This window comes from Amphiprion ocellaris, chromosome 11 (assembly GCF_022539595.1).
Source record: "Amphiprion ocellaris isolate individual 3 ecotype Okinawa chromosome 11, ASM2253959v1, whole genome shotgun sequence".
Taxonomy (NCBI): domain Eukaryota; kingdom Metazoa; phylum Chordata; class Actinopteri; family Pomacentridae; genus Amphiprion; species Amphiprion ocellaris.
In genome coordinates, this window is record NC_072776.1 from 14,835,624 (window position 1) to 14,856,780 (window position 21,157).

At 38.7% G+C, this 21,157-nt stretch overlaps 1 protein-coding gene across 1 annotated transcript in view; it reads right to left on the reverse strand.

The window, feature by feature from the left end:
* LOC111564554 (general transcription factor IIF subunit 2-like) overlaps positions 1–20,855 on the reverse strand; it is a 48,221-nt gene extending 27,366 nt beyond the window's left edge. The window contains exons 1-4 of the mRNA XM_023264200.3: positions 20,707–20,855; positions 20,303–20,376; positions 19,511–19,529; positions 18,465–18,609 (exon numbers count right to left, since the gene is read on the reverse strand). Of these exons, the coding sequence (XP_023119968.1) occupies positions 18,465–18,609; positions 19,511–19,529; positions 20,303–20,376; positions 20,707–20,772 (304 nt within the window). The 5' untranslated portion in view covers positions 20,773–20,855. The remainder of the gene's footprint in view (positions 1–18,464; positions 18,610–19,510; positions 19,530–20,302; positions 20,377–20,706) is intronic.
* Between the last annotated feature and the right edge of the window lie 302 nt (positions 20,856–21,157).

A 21,157-nucleotide genomic window follows, 5' to 3' on the forward strand; every position in this document is an offset into this window, starting at 1 on the left:
AAGTGAAATGTTCTTGAATTTTCTTACTGGCTGAATATCTCTTATTGCTGATGATCCTGTCTAGAAGTACTTGACCAACATCTAACCCTAATCCTGACTGAATAGCCAAGTCCTAAATATTAAACATCAACTTAATACCAGTACAATATATTTTTGCTGTTCCTCTATGTGGTTAATATATTACTAACATCACTGTCAGGATGTTCCAAGTGCTACAGAACAAATCTGTCTACACATAACAGTGATACTGAGTGTTCTAGAGAAGTGCAGCTGGAAAATTAACCAGAAGAGGTGAATTAAATAACCGTTTTTAGTCTGGCGTTAACTTAATCTTTTGGTTTTTTTGTCGGGCTCCTGTCTGTGAAATAAAGACATTTTTTAAGCACAAAAAAAAGTCTTACAGATATCTGCTGTTAGTGTTCCTGCATGTTCACTTTTGCAATGTAACCTATGAACAGATTTCTAAGACAGCAGGCCTAAACTTATTTGCCACAACAGTCAGTACTAATTTGTTTTTATAAAGTCCTGTAATCACATGCAATAATGTTTGTCAATTAACAGTCAAATTAAAACACGTTTAGCTCGGATCTCACCTGCTACAGTAATTGACACAGTAAGTTGTACTGGCTCGCTGCCACCACTGCAGCAACTTTACCTGCAGGAGCCTTTGGGAGCCCCTTCAAACCCTCCCGGTTCTGGTAAAGATGCTTGGCATTTTAAAACTAGGCCAGTCTGTGAGATAAATCCTGCCCTTTTCCCTCAAGGAGGATCTCTTTTTATCTCTCTGCATCGCGCTCTGATGTGTGTCATCATCAATGCTAGAAATAATAAACTATTTTTTTCTCTGTGACAATTTTCAAATCTAACTTTAAGATATCATGGCTGTCAAATGTGATCTTCTTCTTAACAGGGGTCGAGTTAGTTGAACAATATGTTTACTCCGCTATCCTGATTTGTTTAGGTCATAATTAGTCTCCTGTGAGATGATGTGGGAAAACCCTAAGCTTGTGACAACCTTAATAAACTAGTTAGGAAGAAAAAAATAGCAAAAAATAAATCCATTTAAAAACCTTTCCACCAGTATGATGTAAACTGACAAGATGATCTAAAGCCTGCTGGTGCTTTGATTTTATCAAGTATAAATAATTTAAATATTATAGAGTAGATGTGAACAAATGATACAAAACAAATGTAGTATTTACAGTAATAACAGTTACAGAAACAAGTGATGAAAGGCAGGGTACAATTTTCACTAAAACTTTAAATAGTTATTGTTTAAATTAAACAAATAAGTTGATGGTAACACAATTAAAAGAATTCTTCAATAATTTATTAATAAACTCCCACAAACATGGACAAGGGGGAAACACATTGAAAAAGAAATTATCTTCACAAAAAAGTAAAGAAAAAACAAAAAACACCACAGCCCAATTTGAAGTTTTCAGAAGACAGAAAGCTGCTTGAAAGCCTAAAAAATCATTTGTGTTCATCACAGTTAGACACCTGGAAGTTTTTTTCCATCATAATAATCTCTTCTTGCCTTAAAATGACCTAGATGTAACTCCACACTGTTGCTTCCTTGAGAATGTGCAGATTTATTGAGTTTCTGCCCCTCTACACCCCCCTCTGCCACTCGCTGCAGCTTGAGCACGCCTGTTCAAACACTGTAAAACTACTCTGCACCACACAGTGACAAGCTGCATGTTCCTTCCAGGAACTAATTGTGAAGAGGAATAATGACACAGGAAGCCCCACCTAGAAACCCTGGAAGTCTGAACATGTTTCTGAGACTGTCATCAGTGCTCTGCAGTTTCAGGGTGGAAACGCTCAGCTGTGGTGACAGCTTAGTGCACTCAAGATGTGTTTTCCAACTATAAGAAACACAATAATGACACTTTAGCAAAGTAAAAAAACAACTACATATTCAATAGAGGGAGTCTCTAATAAAATCTCCTACTTACGTGTAAACTCAGCTTCATTTGTAAAATCAGTGCCCTTCAAATAAGCACTTAAATACATACCCTAAATAACTAAATCTATATCAAACTAAATACATTACAATGCAGATAAAAAGAATATTAGATGAATGTATTTTAGAAAAGTATGAGTTAAGATATGTGTGTGTGAGTAATACTAACTAAATATTAAATCTGACCTACCACATTATGAATCAATATGTTGATGATAGGCCAACAAAAAAAAAACAAAAAACCTAATACTAGTTTGCAGTGGCTGTATTTAGGCATGAAAAAGCTGCTCTGGCACTGGCTGATGTTGCCAGTGCCAGAGCACATGCAAAGCAAGCCTAGCCTGGATTACGTTCAAACAATGTGAAACAGGGATGCGTCAAGATCCATTTATGGAAGCTTGTGGGAGTGGAAATGTTTAAATTTAATTGTTCCAACCATTGAAAAGCCTTCATCTCCTCTCAAAGCTTGCATGCAAAGATCTTTGTGAACCAAGTTAAACTGCTTCTTCCTGCTTGTTGGAAGTCTATAGTTACAAAGCATGTATATTTGACGAGCAACAATCAGCCACGTTTGAATGAAGCATCTCTCACTTTACCTCTAACTGTGCTCCCCCTGCACGGTGGCTGAAACCATCTGCTCTGGGAGGCTATGTCGTCAACCTGCAGCCCAGCCACCGTCACACCCATCACGACTCATACACCCACACCAACCTCTGGCATCAGGCGAGCCTAATTCACAACCCACTCCTCAAAAACACGAACAACAAATACAAACACTGGCAATAAAGTAAAATGTGAACCCCTTCAAGAGGAGATGCCCAGATGTCAACCCTTGCTATGCCACTTTACTGTCAACAACATCAAACCGAAGCTTGTTTTTAATTGCAGATCAACTCCATACATTTTTTATGACGCTGACTGGTTTACTTATTAGTGGCAGGGTCAATGTGATGCACGCTTAATCAAAAGCAACAAGGGTGGCAGGAGGTGCAGGCAGAGAAAGAGCAGCAAGCAGTGGGAATAATTCAAACCATACTACGATCAACCCTCTTATCTTCGTCTTTTCACCTGTTGCCAGGCAAACTCGACTCCTACATGATTCACTTATAAGCTGCTCTCCCCTCTGCCTCTCTAACACACCCCTCCTTATCACGACGTGTCAGTTGTGCGGTGCCACTCAGCCAGAAAATGACTAACATGGCTCAGATTTTTATCATTAAAGTCCAGAAAGGAGGAGCAGGGACAAAATGATGAAGACGAGGGGGAGGGACGGTTAGGACACTTCCACTTCGACTCTCAGCTCAAAGAGGCAGCAGCAACCATTATACACTAACAATAAGGACATAAGGAACACATGCAAAGAGGCCGAGGGCACAACGAAACACTTGCTTTAGAGAATTTCTTCCATGCACAAGATGCTTGTTGGGGACATTGAAGCTGTAAATAGCTGAAATTTTAAATGAGCTTTTCCATACTAGACATTCAGCAGTGTTTTCCCCAGAGAACAGTTTTTCTTCCTCAGGGTATTACAGCTTGAAACAGCATTTACACTTAAAGAAATGTATCATTTACCTTCAATTTTCTACAATAAAAAACACTCCAGTGGTGTGAAATCAATCCCTGGATTCAATAATTTTCAAAAACAAGCAAATATCTTGAAACCTAGAAACAAAAAAGGCCACTTACTACAAGTTTATATTATACTACTAGTATAAAGTTTGAAAATGTTAGTGTGTAAGTGATGGAAAAAGCCATATATGGGTTATGAAAGAGTACAGAAACATGTGAAGAGAGCAAAGAAAAACTGAGAGGATGAAATGGGGGCAGGCAAGAAACAAAGGTGACGGAAGCAGTTAAGAGTGCAGATCTGAAATAGAAAGATAGGAAACGGATCTCTCCGGAAGAGCAGAGGCAGAGAGACAGAGCAATGTGGAGGAGGAAATCAGAGCCAACCTGCCCTCCACCTTTCCACTGTGAGTGTGAAAGTAGTAATCAATGCACTTTGACACAGCGTGACATTAGAGGCTGCAACAGACAAGTTTGTGCGTGCACGCAACACGGTGTGTTCGTATCTTTGAGAAATAATAAAATAAAGTCAGTGTCTTCAGAGAGACATTAATGATATGCTGTTTGCAGTCCTCTATGTATGCCCTGCAGAGTGTATAGAACTATGAAACAACACTCGGAATAGAAATGAGAGAAGCCGATTTAAAAAAAAAAAAAAAAAAAAGATTCGCAGAATTTCATTCAGACATGGAAAGACTGTATCTGAGCATTAATTTAAACATATCTGGGCGGCTGCCAAAGCTCAAGCTCAAACAAACCCTGATGCTGAGCAAACAACCAGACTGAAAAAAGGAGGATATAGTAAATATTTACCAAGGACCCCTAGAAGGATATTATTACACACAGCCTGACCTAAAATATGCACCATTAATCAGGTAGTGCTTTAAGACTTCCCTGCTAAATCTGGCTTGTCTTCAGTGCCTGAATCTGACAGCACAGTCAGCTCAGGGTTGATTTGGACAATGCAGAGCAGAAACTCCCCACTGACATTCACACTAATGGTGGGTAAAAGCTTTCTACAGCAGAATCAGGCAAGTTTTAGTACTGTTGAGTACAACCCTCCCACACAATACAAAATAATTTTCTTTCTCAGACATCTCACACAAAGACAATGCGAACCTATGGACTGTGTGGCCCGTGAAGAGAAACCTCTGTTCCATCAGACGTGAACAACACTGACTTTCCCTAATAACATTTTTTGAAAAAGAGCCAAAACCAGCCAGAGTTTCCAACCAGCTCATGCACAAGTCTAACAATAATGTTATATTTTTCATTCATGTGTCAGTGTACATGACTCCCTACAAAGGGAATAGCAGTCTCCAATCTACATCTAAAAACCCACTGGTGCAGGTCAGCTGAGCTTGTGGATGTTAAATACAGAAATGGACTGTTAGAGGAAATTGGACTCTTCATTTGAAATGCAGCAGTGAAGAGGGAGAAATAAAGCACAGTACAAGACCTCTAACTTTCTGATTCGAAAAGACGGATTGCTGAAATGGGAGCAGTAATTTCAGACAAATAAAGCAAATGAAATTTTGAGAAAACTGTCACATCACTACAGTATATAGCTGTCACTGTGTAATGGCTTTGAGTACATTTACTCTTAAAGGATCCAGTTAATCAAGATAACAAAAAATATATTAACAATAAAGTCAATGGAAGAAAATCTATTAACATAATGGGCTTTGTAGACACAGCAGCAAGGGTCATGAAAACAACTAAACCTCAATATTTTCCATCTGTGACTTCTTAAAACATGAGTTAAAAAGGTTATTTATCGTATATTGACTTACAACGTCAGGGTCTACCCCACCATCTAACGGTCTGTGTGGAGCCAAATTAAAATAAAAAGGAATAGTGTATGCACCGGCAAAAATTTTTTAAAAGCAATCACCAGTTTTGTCTTGTCAGGGAGTAAGTATTCACAACACTATCAACAGCAGTTAGGGACAAGATCCACTTAAGTTTTACAGCCTATTTTACAACTAAATAGTTGCTAACTTTGCTATGTAGATATTTGTGTAGTGAACTACGTTAATTGTACATAAAAACAACATCGACTGAATTAATGCTGGTATCAAATGTGGCTTGGTAGCTAAACAATGCTAGACTGTGTTGACACATTAAGTCTTTTTAAATGGAAACTGTTCATCAAAGCAAAACAAAAACAAAAACCTCTAGTATGAAGCAAGCTTAACGGACTCAGGATACCGATTTGTTCCCTAGTTTCACACCAGGCTGGTTATCAATCCAGGTTTTCTGAACCCAACTATGAGTGCATCCGGATCACTAAACACAAACATGTACTGGTCTAAAGCTGCATTTTTCTTACAGAAAGAAGAAACTGTAATTCTAAACCATTATGAGGAGTTTAAAAATAATATTTTAGAATATTAATACAGGCTAAACACAACATGGCAGCTGTAGCCAAAATAATAGGGAAAGCTGGCAAAAAATTGCGAACTGTGTGAATGTGTAAGTTAAAAGGTTTATCTATATCACTTTCCCATCATTGAGGTCAGAGAAATGTGACTGTAATTGCAATTGTGAATAAGCTGCTTTGTGTTGGTTTCTTATTCAAGATTTAGTTTAGTATAATGCAGCACAAGTTTGTATTGATTTCATGCTACTAAAACAGCATAAAGGTAATAAAAATAACACTTTTCATGGTAAAGTGTGGAGGACGTCCTCAGTAATCTCACATTCAAGCTCAGTCTTACAGCTTTCAAGGCAGTTTTGGCCATATTCTTTCAGCTTCATCCCTGGCAGTGTCAGGCTGCTTTGGGAACAAGTTAAGAACAAATAGAAAAATGTCATTCAGACCTGTAAGTAGGTTCACTGCAAATCTTATGTCAACAAGTATAAGGCTTTAGTGTTTTAATCAGTTTCTGTTTTAGGATTATATCGCCATACAAAGGCATATGGAACAATGATGGCACTAGAACCTTATCCTCTCACTGTATGTGCACTGAGCTCCACCGGATCCGTGACCAAAAGATTGGACTGTCACTAAGCGGTGTTTTTATACGCACTGATCTGTCGTCTCAAACGTAACCTGCTCTGGAGCAGACGTGCAGCATAAGTTACCATGGTATCCTGGGAAGAAGTGAACCACCAGTCGAACCTGATATTATTTCTCTAACCCCAAATCCTGCTTCTTAGTACAGGCATCTGCCACAAGCGAATATTAGTCATACAACATGGCTAGTTCTTCCTCTGTGTACAAGTTAAGATAATCCTAAAACAAGCTTTTTAGTGACATTATCGATTCCACTTTAAGAAGTGTTGGCAGCCTTACTTCAGAAATATGGAAAAGGACACTGCTTAAAAACAACATGAAAAGAGCGTAATATTTCCATTGAATACCCCCCCAACACCAGCAGCCCTCGTCATCCAGATAGTTCCCCAACCCCTCTGAAATCCTTTGGAAATCTCTGCAACGTGCATTACTCAAAACCTTTTCAGTCTTTCATCAACCTAATGAGAGAGGCACACATTGTATCTACTGGTGACAGAACATCACATTAGTAGCCCTCTATCATTGTTCTGGGTGTCACGTGTCTGTTGTGTGGGAGCCCAGCTGGGGTTGGATGAACCTTTATTTCAAGAGGCCAACCAGAAATGAGAACACAGATGACATTTCTCCAGCTAAACAATTGCTGGCTTACTCTCGTGTTTTCACCTTGGGCAACAACAAACATGCATCTCCGTGAAGAATAGCGGGCTAGTGAGTCAGCCATGCACTTTTCTGTGACTACAGGGAAAAATAAATGTGATATGTGCATTTTTGAAGAGCCTGCAGGGTGCAAAGAGTGATTTTCTATCTACAAATTTAGACTTTTTTTCATCTGGTAAAGTATGGCAGGTATTATGTGCTTAGTGATGGGTTAATAACAGCAACAAACCACACCAAAGAAAACAATGCTTTCTGGGAACTAACCATTTTTTCTATATTTCAGTGGTTTTAAGCAACAAGTGATGACCTTCCTTTTCTCATTTATCAGGGGTGCTGTACACTGAAATACTCATATTTGCCAACATTTCAACTATGCAACACATTTTCTCTTGGTTATATACGATTAATATGAGCAATATTTTTTATCAAATAATTGTTACAAATGCACTAATTTCTTCTGTATCATTGCATAATGTACTTCACCAGCAGGTGCACTTAGTTTAAACTGTCCACCTCTTTTGTATCAATGAGGTCGGACACTTCTCTGTATAATGCAATACAGGTCAACAGCACCATAAAGTGAAGCCTGCAAAATGAAATCAAACCTGCACTAAGCAGAAATAAAACCTCTCTATAACAGTTTCAAAACGACTGACCAGTATAACCTTCATGAAGCTAGGATTTACAGCAGGAATGCTGCATGAGACTACATTAGTTTTAGCTATTTGTAACCAATTAACTGAGCATATGGAGATGAGGCTGTACTGTCACGATTCTTCTTAATTTGTGAAAAACTGAACAGGCACTAAATGTGCTTTTCATTCCTACAGAGCAGCACAGTTTGGAACATGAGAGCACTCAAAATTGCTGTGCTAATTAGAAACAATGCATTCTTATGGTGTGAATGTGACCTGAATAAATGAGAGGAGGGGAGCTGTTGGAAAAAGCTTGAAGCTCAGGCCAGTGTCTATAGATTAAAAAACATCTTTTAAAAAATAAAAATGTCAGAGTGGCTATATCTTTATTTCATCAATATAAATCAGGCCTGCAGGACTATGGCCAAAATTCTAATCCCGATTAGTTTGATCAGTATTGAGATCACAATTACTTATCATGATTGTTCATAGATAATCAAATAAATTCTTTTACCCTTTCACAGGGCTACATCCCTGCCAATGAGCAAATCTTTGCATCAATAAAGTTCTTCTTCACTTGAATTTAGTGCAGCAGTTTTCAACCTTTTTTGCACCACGACACATTATTCAAGCAAGATAATTTTCTACGGACACTCAGAGAGCACAGTACTCCGCTCTGAGGCTGCTCCTACGGATGAAATCTTTAATAAAAAATTTCCCTGCACTGAGCACAGGCATGTTATGCATGTGTACATTATCACAGATACCGAATTGTGTGACCTATATATGGAGCGGGAGTAATAAGTCCACAGCAATGGATTTGTAGCAGGATCGCAATCATGTGATCATCAGCAAACAGCTGACCTATGTTGTCATAGTTAAAGTGACACCATGCCACTGTCTCGCAATACAGAAATCTTTAACAAATCCGTGGATCCAGATAAGCCACACCACTGCCAAAATCTAATCACTTGGTTCTTGTGTCATTTCTGACCTTCCCTGAAAATTTCTTATAAATCCGCTTGTCTGTTTTTGAGTAATGTTGATAGACAGACAGACGGACAGACAGACGGACAGATGTACTCTGAACATCATTATTACTCTGCCACATTCCTTAGCAGATAAATAGTGATTGTTGTTCTTTGATTTTTAAAAATTACTAGTTTTTGCTGAATATTCACTTATTTTTTCTTCTGTGTCCGCATCAATCTCTCCCTCATTTAAAAGAAGCTCTCCAGAGACGTTTGTTTTTTATTAGTTTTGGCAGATTGACGGCTTCATTTAACATCAAGTGCGGGAAACAAGCACAGACAGAAGCGACGGGAAGACGATCTAGTCATTTTTCAAAACAAAACACCCTGCAGACTCTGCCAGAAATAAAATATAAAATTACCCGTTTTTATTCTCTCTGTGCGGTCCGGTACCAAATGACCCACGGCCCAGTACCGGTCCGCAGCCCAGTGGTTGGGGACCACTGATTTAGTGTATCTCCTAAAGGCAAAAGGGCACTCAAACACCTCATATTCAGGCTATGGTAGATATTTGGCAAAAAACCTCGTCTTCACTCAGTTACTGCAGCTTGAATGCTATAAAGCTGTTCTCTCGTTTACATAATTTTCAGTTTCTATTGTTCGACAATAGAACAAGTATGAGACAATGGCTGAAATGCAGCCCATTGAGACTACAAGGTAAGCAGGCATCACATTATTTTATAACCGCAATGTCGTCAGACAAACTCATCACACGCATGAGATTATATAAAATGATCACTCAGACAGAATGTTAGTAGCGACAGAAAGTCCTGTCCTCACACACAAATTCACATCTGTGCCAGCTGCTGTGGTCAGTTGTTTTGCTTTGTGCGTCAATCACAGATGCATACAGAGAGCAGAGAGACATGAAACTTTCACCAATTTGCTGAAAAGGGGCAGAATATGGGACCTGTAACATTTGATTACTTGTGCAGTCCTACCTATGACACTATATTTTGAGATTGGTATTTTTCCATATCATTTCTGGTTGTGCTCGGAGAGAGAGGGTAATTGGGGAGAGCTGACAGCTTCAACCAGCCCTGACAGAGAGTATGCCCAAGAGGCTTGAGCTTTCCAAAAGCAGTAGCTCTGAAGCCTCTCACTGGATTAATGTTGGCACAGACCAGCCTTTAACTACCCGAACAAAACACAGAACGACTGCTCCTTGACGTCAGTCATGAAAACAGCTCAACCATACAACTATTAGAGCGCAACTTTCCATACAGCAAGAGGAAGGTTGAGAGCTTAAGATGAATGCCAACATTTCATACTGTAGGTCTGCTGAATCCTTCTGAATGAAGTCAGATATATTTAAGCATGGGTTGTTATTGTCGTCTCACTAGAAAGTCATGCTTTTTCAAGAGGTATCCAGTCAAGAGATATTCCTCTTTAAACCCTCAGCAACTCATGAAGCACATTTTTTGGAATGAACCTACAAAGCTAAGCCAGCCACACTCCTTCAATAAAACACCTACGACAGTCTGCCCAGGATCCAGCCAGCAGCTTGCACAGTTCCAAAGGTTCAGTGCATGAAGCTACTGCACACCGTGGATTTCAAATAACTTAGTAGGACAAAAGCAGAGTATTCTTTTTATAGAATATATGTAAATGTTAATTTTTACTTTGTTTCGATATCTGAACTGTTCTGCTTTTGTCAGAGGTTATCTCTCTAAAGTCTGATTCTCATAAATAACTGTCTCTTGATGGAAATAACAACCAAGCCAATCAGTATTTGTCTGCAAAAGTAAACTTGTTAAAACAGATAAATATAGAACTGCAAAGTGGGAGGTGATGCTGATTCTTGAATTATATTTATCATCTTTTGAAGAGCGGGCTGCACAATGGTGATTAGCACTTTTGTCTTGCAGCTAGAAGATCCTGGCCTTCCCCGGATCTTTCGTCATGGAGTTTGCATGTTCTCCCTGTGCATGCATGGGTTCTCCAGCTTCCTTCCACAGTCTAAAAATCTGCTGAGGTTAACTGATTATTCTAAATTGCCCGTAGGTGTGAATGCGAGTGTGATTGTTTGTATATGTAGACCTGTGACAGACTGGTGACCTGTCCAGGGTGTCCCCTGCCTTCGCCCCAAGTCAGCTGGGATCGACTCCAGCACCACCGCGACCCCAATGATGACTAAGTGGTGTATAGATAATGGATGGATGGATCTCTTGAAGAGCTTTTCAATAGTAATAAAAGTATCATAGCATTTTTAAACCATACCACTTTATCACAAAAACCTAACGGCACAATCTTTAATACTGTCAAAAACCTATTTTCCTTTTTGAATCTGCCCTATTAATGTGATGTTTTGTGGGGCACAATTTGCGCTATCAGAGGTCAGTCATGACACAACCAACTTTAGAAAAGAGAGGAAAAACAAAAAAACCAAGCCTTTATAATAACATCCATCTGATATTGCGCAGGGTGGCGCACAAATCCATCAGCATGTGTGCTTCAAGTAAAGCACCTGAAGGAATATTCAGCACAGTGTGGGAGTACAGTCACCACACAATGCTCCTCACTAAAGCAAGACAAAGTAAATATGCTCATCTTGATGGTAACAAACCTTGTTGATTAGGTCTGCTAAACCTCTATGCCTTAAATCAAAGGATGAGCCATTACTTTTAAGCTTCTTTGAAACTGCAGGTTAAGGATTTAATAAGGTTAAATTATACTGTATGTTCTGTGGAGACTGTGTGAATCAGTAATTACTGGTATGATGAGTCACATTTTTTTTTGTTCCTTTGAGACTCAGAGAAGGTGAACGGATGGTGTCTGCATGGCTGGCTCCCTGGGAGAAGCTTGGAGGAGGATGTGTGATGGAGTAGGGGCGACTTTGCTGGTCACACTTTTGCAGATTAATTTAGAACTCAAGGCAACACCTAACCAGCATGACTACCACAACACATCATCCCATCTGGTTTGAGCTTGGTGGGACCATCATTTCTTTTTTCAACAGGACTTCAGGCCAAAACATACCTCCAGGCTCTCTAAAAGCTGCGTTAAAGATGGAGAGCTGCATTGACAATTTGGCCTCCAGAATCACCTGGTCTAAATAATCTTTTATGAAGCGCTGGACTGCAAACTAAACTCCTGTTTAGTGTCAGTCCTTCACGAAAACGTCTTCCTAGAGAGAAAAAAAAAATGCAACCATTGTGTGCTTAATAGACCAGCAAAAAGAAATCTATTGGGAGAAAAAAAAATAGTGTTCAAAGAGTATGCATAACATTTCTTAAAGTAATTCTTGGAATCTGTTAAGTTTGTCAAGTTGACAATATGAATACAGACATCATGTTCTGTGTGTTTTAGTCATTTCCAAAGACTCAAGGTTTGCAAAGTTTTTGTGAAAAGCTTCATACAGGCGGCAGAGGTAAAGTCATACTGTAACAGAGCAGTACATTACATCTGGCTTTCTGTTCTCCTCTGCACGCTTCTGTGGCAGCTAAGCCTGTTGCTTAGCAACCTCTTAATCAATACCTGGTCCTTTGCCGGAACAAAGCAGAACAACGAGAGAGGAAATAATGGAGGAACATTTAGCTAGCAGCCTAAGGAGTACAAAAGCCACATCAGACATCATTCGTGTATGTATCAATCATTGACGGTCACCATTAGCAACCTCGTGCTATTGTGAAACATTGAATACTCATATAGCAGAGGTAGAGGAATGCATTAAACAGGATTACATGGTGTGGCTGGCTGAATTATATATTTACTCAAAAAAAAAATGCACAGAGTTGGCCTTGACCGTTTTAAGATGTTAAGGAGGAATAAATGCTTGTGCTTGTTCGGTCACACAACAAATAAAGTCACTTAGTGAAAATTTCACTTCATAATCAGTAATCTTAAGACTTACACACTGCTGGACTAAACTGAAAACTCCATGTTTTAACATGCTGGGGTCTTATATGGTACCTTAATCTTCAAAGTCATGTTTGCACGTTATACTGCAGTGGTACTGTGTTAAAGTAGCATCTGTAATACATTCCACTTCATAAAGTTCAGACTCTCAGTATGTGAAAAATCTACGTGGACACCCAATTGTGTTCATGTATTAAACGTCTGACTTCAAAACATTACATCTCACATACATTTAATATTGAAACATTTTTAAGAACAAGCTGAGTGAAGATCATACAGTAAAATGATGAAAAATTTGGAGGATGACAGTTCATCATATAATTGCCTTAATTTCTCACATATAAATCTAATATTTAAAAATGTAAACCTGCTTCGTCCAAGGTGTCAAGAATTGGTAAAACTTGAGTAGGTGTGAGGAAAAAAGTATGAGGGTGAGAGTGCAAGTGCAGATTAAGCAAGTAAGCACGGGTACAGTTAGGCTGGAAAGCTGATGTGTGTTTGTGTGCATTGAAGAGAGCAAGACTGTGGGAAAGTGAGTGGGAGCCCAGTGTCATACAGTACACCTTCCAGTAGGCGAGTGGAGGTGGAGCTGAGCGTCGGTCAGGTAAATAGAGACTACACACCACCGCATCTCTGAGGACATTATCCTATTTCTTGTTTCCAGTGCACTTTCACAGTCAAGCCAGCCATCTGGATCACTGACACCTTTGAGAAGGAACTAAGAGGTTTTTACGCCTCCTGAATGCTGTTTTCACATTCACAAACACAAGATTATAATGCTGATGATCCTCGCTGACACCTGTACCCACCCACCGCTTCTGTAGTTTTACTTAAGTCCAGGTGCTTTTTTTTAAAGAATTTATAAATCTGAAAATTTGCAGGGCACAGCATGTTGAGGTGTTGCATTTTATGATGGGAATAGAAGACTGAAGCAAAAGCCTTGAAAAAGAGAAACTGAAAAATCCATTATCACATGTAGGAGGTATTAACACACATGCAAGTGTGGGTGCATCTAAAGTGCATGAGGGCGGTGATAGAATAAACCTTGATGAAGAGGAAGCTTTGTTTCAACTTTCATTGCAGTTTAGTCAGTTGTCTGATTGGGACACAGACATGGCTGATACAGGTGACGCAACATCACAATTATGAAATTAATATTTTTCAAGAACTGATCAACAGGAAACATCTAAAAATAATATTACTTTCAAAGCAGTGAACCAAGTTAGACAAAACTTTTAAGACAAAAACTCACTTTGTTGGTGTGATTTAAAGGTCTACATGATAATAAAGTCTAATCTAGTTCATATTATGCCATAAAAGCATCATCTTCACTCACTGCATCACTTTGTGTTGTTCTGTGCTGCTTTCTGACTTCTGCCCTGATATGAACATCAGGCTATGATGTTTTACAAGGAGGACATGTTACGAAATTTGCCAAAGATTATTATTATTTTCCATTACTCCAAAATTAAACAAAACCAAGAATATTTTGGAAAATAAACTATTCCTGGACACATTATACAAGTAAGGGCTAGAAACAGTAGCCCACATGAGCTACAAGTCTAATTTTACACTGTGTGTTTATAGCAGAGAAATATAAATATCAATTTCAATGCCCTACAAAATTGGTCCAAAATACCTCTATTTTTACCTATGTGAAGTGTCATTAGTATAGTACACCAATGTCTCTTTAGTCCATTTTGTTTTCCTACACAGTAATAAATGTTTTTTTTTAAAAAAGGTTCCATTAAGCCATTTAAAAGGATTGCATAATACGCTCTGGTTCAAAATGCTGGAGGATATATTTCTTATCTGGATACGCAATGCTGTGTTAGGAAATGGGAACTGACGGACTAAAATTAAAGAAGTAAATAAAGTACATTTACATAATTGTTTTTATATTTCTTTGATGAAAAGTACACTACATCTGCAGTGTCATTAGCTCAGATTTAGCTAACAGCTTAACTGCAGTGCATATGAATGTATACAGCTACATCAGCCTCAATAATAAAACCACAGACAAGGGATGCAAGTAACTGACAATAGCACTTGTCAGGGACATATTAGACATCAGATGAACAGTGAGTTTTGAAACTGATATACTGAAAGTAGGAAAAATGGTCAAGTGTAAGGATCTGAGTGACTGACGAGCAAAATTGTGACAGTCTGACACCTGAGTGAGAGCATCTCCAAAACATCAGATGTTGCAGGGTGTTCCCAGCATGCAGCTGTTAGAACCACCAAAACAGTACAGTGAAGAACTGGTGATAAGACAAGAGAGTCATTTATGTTTGTGGAGTGAAATGCTGGCCCATGCACTCCAAAACATGCAAGAGTTACTGCAGCACAAATCAATGAAAACCTAAATATTGATAATGATAGGAAAGTCTCAGCACACACAGTTCATCGCAGCTTGTTGCATAGCCACAGATCAGACAGTGCCCATGCTGACCAACTGCCCACTGTCAAAAACGCCCACAATGGGCACATGAGTATCAGAACTGTACCACGAGCAATGGAGGAAGATGACATGATCTGATGAATCATGCTTTCTTTTGCACCATGTGGACAGCCAGGTGCGTATGCATCATTTTCCCAGCAAGATGGCAGCAGGATGCACTAAGGAAAGAAGCTAGCGGAGGCAGTACGGTTCTCTGGGCAATGTATTATTAGTAGACCTTGGGTCCAGGCATTCATGTGGATGTTAGTTCAACGTGATCTACCTAGACACTCCTGTAGGCCACATACAACCATTCCTAGTAACAGTATTTCCTGATGGCAGTGGCCTTTTTCAGCAAGATAATGCTCCCTGCCACACTGCAAACATTGTTCAGAAACAGTTTGACCAACAGCACAAAGAGTTAATAGTGTTGACCTGGCCTAGATCTCAGTCCAATCCAGCATCTGTGGGATGTGCTGAAAAAACACGTTTGATCAACAAAAGGTCAAAACTACCAGCCTGCAGGACTTAAAGGATCTGCTGCTAAAGTCTTGGTGTCTCGTACCACAAGACACATATCAGAGGTCTGTGGAGCCCATATCTCAACAGGTAAGAGGTGTTTTGATGGCACGAGGAGGACCCGCACAATATTAGGCATGTGGTTTTAATGTTGTGGCTCAGCTGAGTTCAATGCATACTTGTGCAACACTGAACTCAGATGCTCTAATATAATTTTCATAATTTTCTCTTGTATCGCAGTGCTTCTGTTTCTGCTCTGTTGTTAATCGAAATAATCTTATAGAGCTGCTCTTAGGTTTGTCGATGCCTCGTCGTACAATGTGTTCAGCTGCTTAATGAGAACATTATTCAACTGTTTTCCTGTTTTTCCCGGTTGTTTCTCATAATTTAAACCAACATGCTCATTGATTGTTATCGATTCCTCTTGTTCTTTGTGTATGTGTACAGCTCAGAGCCGGAAAGGCATTTGCATTCCATGTTTCTATCCATTCTTAATGTAGGAGTAGGAAGGTTGGATCTGCAGCTGATGAACGTGGGCAGCTCTCCAGGATTTGGTATCTGAATTTATTACAAACTTGGTAAATCCTTTTCAAAAAACTACAACGAAGGAGACCTTGACGCAAAATCTGTACTTTGACCTAACCATGCAATTCAGGGGTCCTGATTTCCAGTACGTTTTGAAAACTAATTTATTATTTCTTCATTTTGTGCTAATGTGGTGCATTTATTTATTTTTACAATTAATTTGTGCTTAAATCCAAAATGCACAGGCAATTAAGAATAGGGGAGATGCAGGGGCACACACAGGTTTGTTAGTGAGTAAATCCATGAAAGCAGGATGAAGTTCACATACCAAGGGTATTTTTTTTTTTTTTTTTGTTCGTTATTAGGAATTCACAACTAAACGGAAACCTATTCACAGTGGGAGCTCTTTTTGTGTTGACATTCAGCACTTGGAAACCTGCACCCTGGACATTATCTGGATTGGGTCCAGTAGAGCAAAAACCATTCACCGTCTGACTTCTGTGTGAAATGGACTCTATACGCACTGAAGGTCTGAATGACCAAAGTCAAAAATGCGACTTAAACTAATATACATGGAACTGAATTTAAACATGACTAAACTTGGGTTTGGCATCTAAATCTATAGGCATGTATAGGCACTCTTGTTTGGCTGCAGCGCCCCCTTCCTGTCAACCACGGGAAGGGGCGAGAAAACAGCAGGACAAATCTAACGTCACTTATATCAAAGCGGACAAGCAATAAGATTGTGTCACTTCTTACAAGTCTACCACACAAAACATAGCATATTACACAACATCAGTATCTACTCCGGTTTCTCTGCAATACAGTCACACTTCATCAGAACAATCTGACATTCTGATGTCCAATTTACAATAAAATATTCAATACTGCTCAGTTCTGTCCTCATATAGAATATTTCTGTGGTTTTCCAAGTTGTGTCTTAGTGTAATCACAACTTCAGCTTTTTCTCTCACCATACTCCACTAGAAAACTATGCACTGCTCCATTTGGATTCACTCTTTCCACTGTGGATACAGTTTTGGTCTCCAGTCAAAATGTGCTTTAAACTAATTTGGTAACATCTGGGGAGTGCTCAAAATAGGCTTTTTATTTTGAAGCCAACACCACCCAATTATGTGCACCCTTTGCACCATCTAAAAAAGTACTATGAGAAGCAGTAATTTCATTTTTATTGAGTGCTGGACCCCCTGCAGGTACAGAATTGCTCTTGATATTTTGCTGATTTCAACAACCCATTCCCTGCTATTTATTTACCTTTTCACAAAATGAAAGTGTTCACTAAATTAGGGGGGCATTTTCAGTTTTAATTTTATTCCGTACCAGTCACTTTTCATTCTATTTTCTTAAAATTTTTTAATCTTTAGTAATTCCTCATTGTACTGTCTTGAAATAATAATTAAATCCAGTTCCTTATTAATTACTTTTCTAAGTCTGATGTATGAAAGTGATCAAATAGCGCTGTTGTAATTCTCAGGTCACACGCTCACAGACACCCAACCCTATAGTTGCAACTATTTTTAAGCTCTTGGTCTGATGCAAATCCCTGCAAGTCCCTGTGGCTCAGTAAGCAGGATGACACATCGTGCCTGGCAGCAAGCGTCCTCCACAAATCAGAAGCCACTCTGAGCATTCTCATGAATTTTACAGTGCAATCACTGTATAATATATCAAAAGGAGCTTTCTGTCAGAGCAAGGAAACCTAAGAAACGTGGAAGAACTCAGGCTACTCATATCAGTAATGTCAGATCGTGAGTGTTTGTAAGAAGCTCTATGATTTGTCTTGAGCTCTCTCAAACAACTTAATATGTTAACAGGCACCAGAAAATTCACACAACATTTTTGGTGTTTCTACTTCGCTTCAACAACAAAAACTCAATGTGGAAAATAACAAAAGGTGGAACAAACAGGCATAAAATTTACCCAAACCTTAAACTCTGCATTGAATCTAAATTACATCTTCCTCTTTTTTGTGGGATAAGACAGTATCCCCATTCTCAATCTGCACTATTTGTTTCTCTGTTATCTGTCATAGGCATATCTGTCAAGGACATGGACTTTGGTTAAGCTACACTGCCATGTGCACCATTGCAGAAATCACACACCCAGTCAAATCTTTTTCAGGTTGAACCCTCTGGCTGCCTATCAAATATGTGATCCAGATGACATTTTTCAGCACAAAGGATACAAAGAGACGAGGGCTGGAACATCTCATTTGGAGACTGACCTGTGTCGCTCTGGCTGAAGACAGCCATGGTCTGTCCACCCACTGTGTGCATAGTGAAGGGATGATCCCTCGGGACCTGCAGCGATGCATCCTTCTCCCCTGTAGCGGCCAGAGCAGTCAGCTCCTCATTCAGGCTGAAAAGCACCTGAGAAACACAGCTTACTCAAAACGCTGCTAAGGTCAAATATGATATTATGGAACTGTATTGAGCACCGTGAGGAAATTAGATCAACGTGGCAGCAGATAGTGATGGGATGCAACAAAGGAGGAGAGAGAAAACAACATAAAAGCAAAAAAAAAAAAAATAAGGCTAAGTAGCTGTGAAATAACTGTGTGACTAAATACATAATATAAAAAGCATAAAAGTGTAGAGCAAACTTTAGTCACAAGTAGTTAAGAGCTGCTGAATGGAAGACAGTAATGTTTACAGCCAAAAATGCAAGAGGAAAGGTTTCTAGTTCAAATTAAACAATATGTGAAAGTATACATTTTTACTGTAATTATCAGGTATTTGTATTTGTACTCTTGTTTCTTTATTCCGCTGTTTCTTTTGAGCCTTTTCTGTGGTAGTTATAGAGATATGGACACAGTTAAGATATATTGGGATTTTTGTATGCAAATTCTCAAAAGCCAAAGAGCTAAAGTGAATTAGGCAAACTGTGATTTTTTTTTTTTTAAACTTTTGTGCTTAAGTTGTAACTCTTGCCAATCATCTCAACTCTAAATTTAAACCCTTCTTTTCTTTAGTGAACATCTATTCAGCAATTGCCGGGTAAAATCAATGTATACATAAAGGTAAATTGAAGAAAATGGTGCAAATTAGTGAAAGCAAAGTGTGATCATGCAGTAAATACATCCCAAAATCCATAGAATTCATACTGGTATTTATTATTTTTTACCTTTTTAAAACAGAAACATTTTACCTTTACCACATAATTTTAACCTCCAGTGAGTGGGACATGCTTATTTTGCCATATTGCGGTTTTGAAAATAGATTTTTTAAATTGTTCAGCCCAACTGCATAGGATTATATGGAGCTGTCTTACCTCTGTTTTGGCTTGTTTCCTGCAGAAAAATTAGAAGACTGAGAAAGCGTGCATCACTGACACTGAACAAAGCTGCAGCTAATGATTACTGTCATCACTGATCAGCCATCCCAAACACAGGAAATAGGTCTATTTCGTGCTTTAACAACCGTTCTAAACCCTACAATATTCAAATACTCAAATATTTCACATTTTTGCTTTAAAAAAATAACTAAAACCAAGAAACACAAGCACGTGACTTCAGTGGGTTTTAGAAAATACATAGTGTTTCTTTGAAAGCTTTTCATATTCCTGGCGTGCACTTTGAGAACTCCGGGCAGAGATCTGTTGTCTGTTGCAGGGGCCCGGCTGAAAAGTAAAAGCGGCAGAGCGCTCTGAAATGATCTGCCTGAGGAAATCAGACGGGCTGAGTCAGTGATCTTTATTGTACTGGAAAGCCTTTCATGAATTATTTTGAGCTTTAATTTCCTTTGAGATGTATTTTATTTCGTTCAGGAATATTTTAGCCTATTTTTTTTAACATTATGCTGTTTTTTATGCACTAAATTTGGATTTTTATATCTCTTTGAAAATTTTATGATGCCTTGTGAAGCACTTTTGTAACTTAGATTTTGTGCTCCACAAATGAAGATTAATATTGTTATCAATAGAAGACAAGGATTTCATTTTTAAAAACACTGGGTCATTCACTTGCTGTAGATCAATGGACAAATCATTGCAATACAGATAAACACAAGGAGCAGACATTAAAATGCTTTTTGCAAATATATCCAGCATGAAATTTGTACATACTTTCCAATGATAATCTTCCCAACTTCTCCTTTGTCTGTGGCTTTGTCCCATTGCTGAGATAAATACTTGGGAACCTGGCGCAGGATGAAGCAGGTAAAAGTGTGTTAAAATGATGGTCAGTGAAGCGGACACAAAAATGAAACGTCACATGAAGGATTAACTACATTAGTCGTCGATACTGACACACCTGTTCCGCCAAAAACCGTAATTTAAGGTATGAAAACAACCATTTATCTACTTTAATTAAACTGCAACGACTTGTTTTCTATCAGTCTGCTTGTAAAAATTAACTAAGAGCTGCTAAAGTGCTGCTAAAGTCGTGTTGGACCAGAAGTTAGCGTCGAACAGAGTACCGTGATGTGTGAAGTTTGACGTGACTTTGTATAATTTTCGGCTGAACAAACCTTTACGAGCCACACGCCTTTACTTTGTTTCACTCCACTTAGATTTACCTCCGTCTTCTCTGACATGTTTGTAAAAAAAAAAAACTGTGAGAGTTTAGTGCGGATAAGGTGAGCAGGAGCTAAATTAGCGAGTTGTTCCTCTTCGACGCTTCAATTAACTCAGCAGTAGCCAATTAGGGAGCAGAACTTCAAAATAAAAGTGTTAACCCATCCTTCAAAATAAACACAGTGATCTCAATATTTGCACACACTAATTACAAGGAATCTTACATAGCAGGAACCTTTTATATCTATCTAGAACAGGCTGTAGTGTTTTTTTTCCTGCCTTTGTAATGCAGAAATCTAATAATTTCCCTCCATTACTGACCTACTGACCTAACTTCATTATATAAACATAATGCAGGCCTACATTTTAATTTTATTTCATGTAAAGGCCTATGCATTGAAAGTC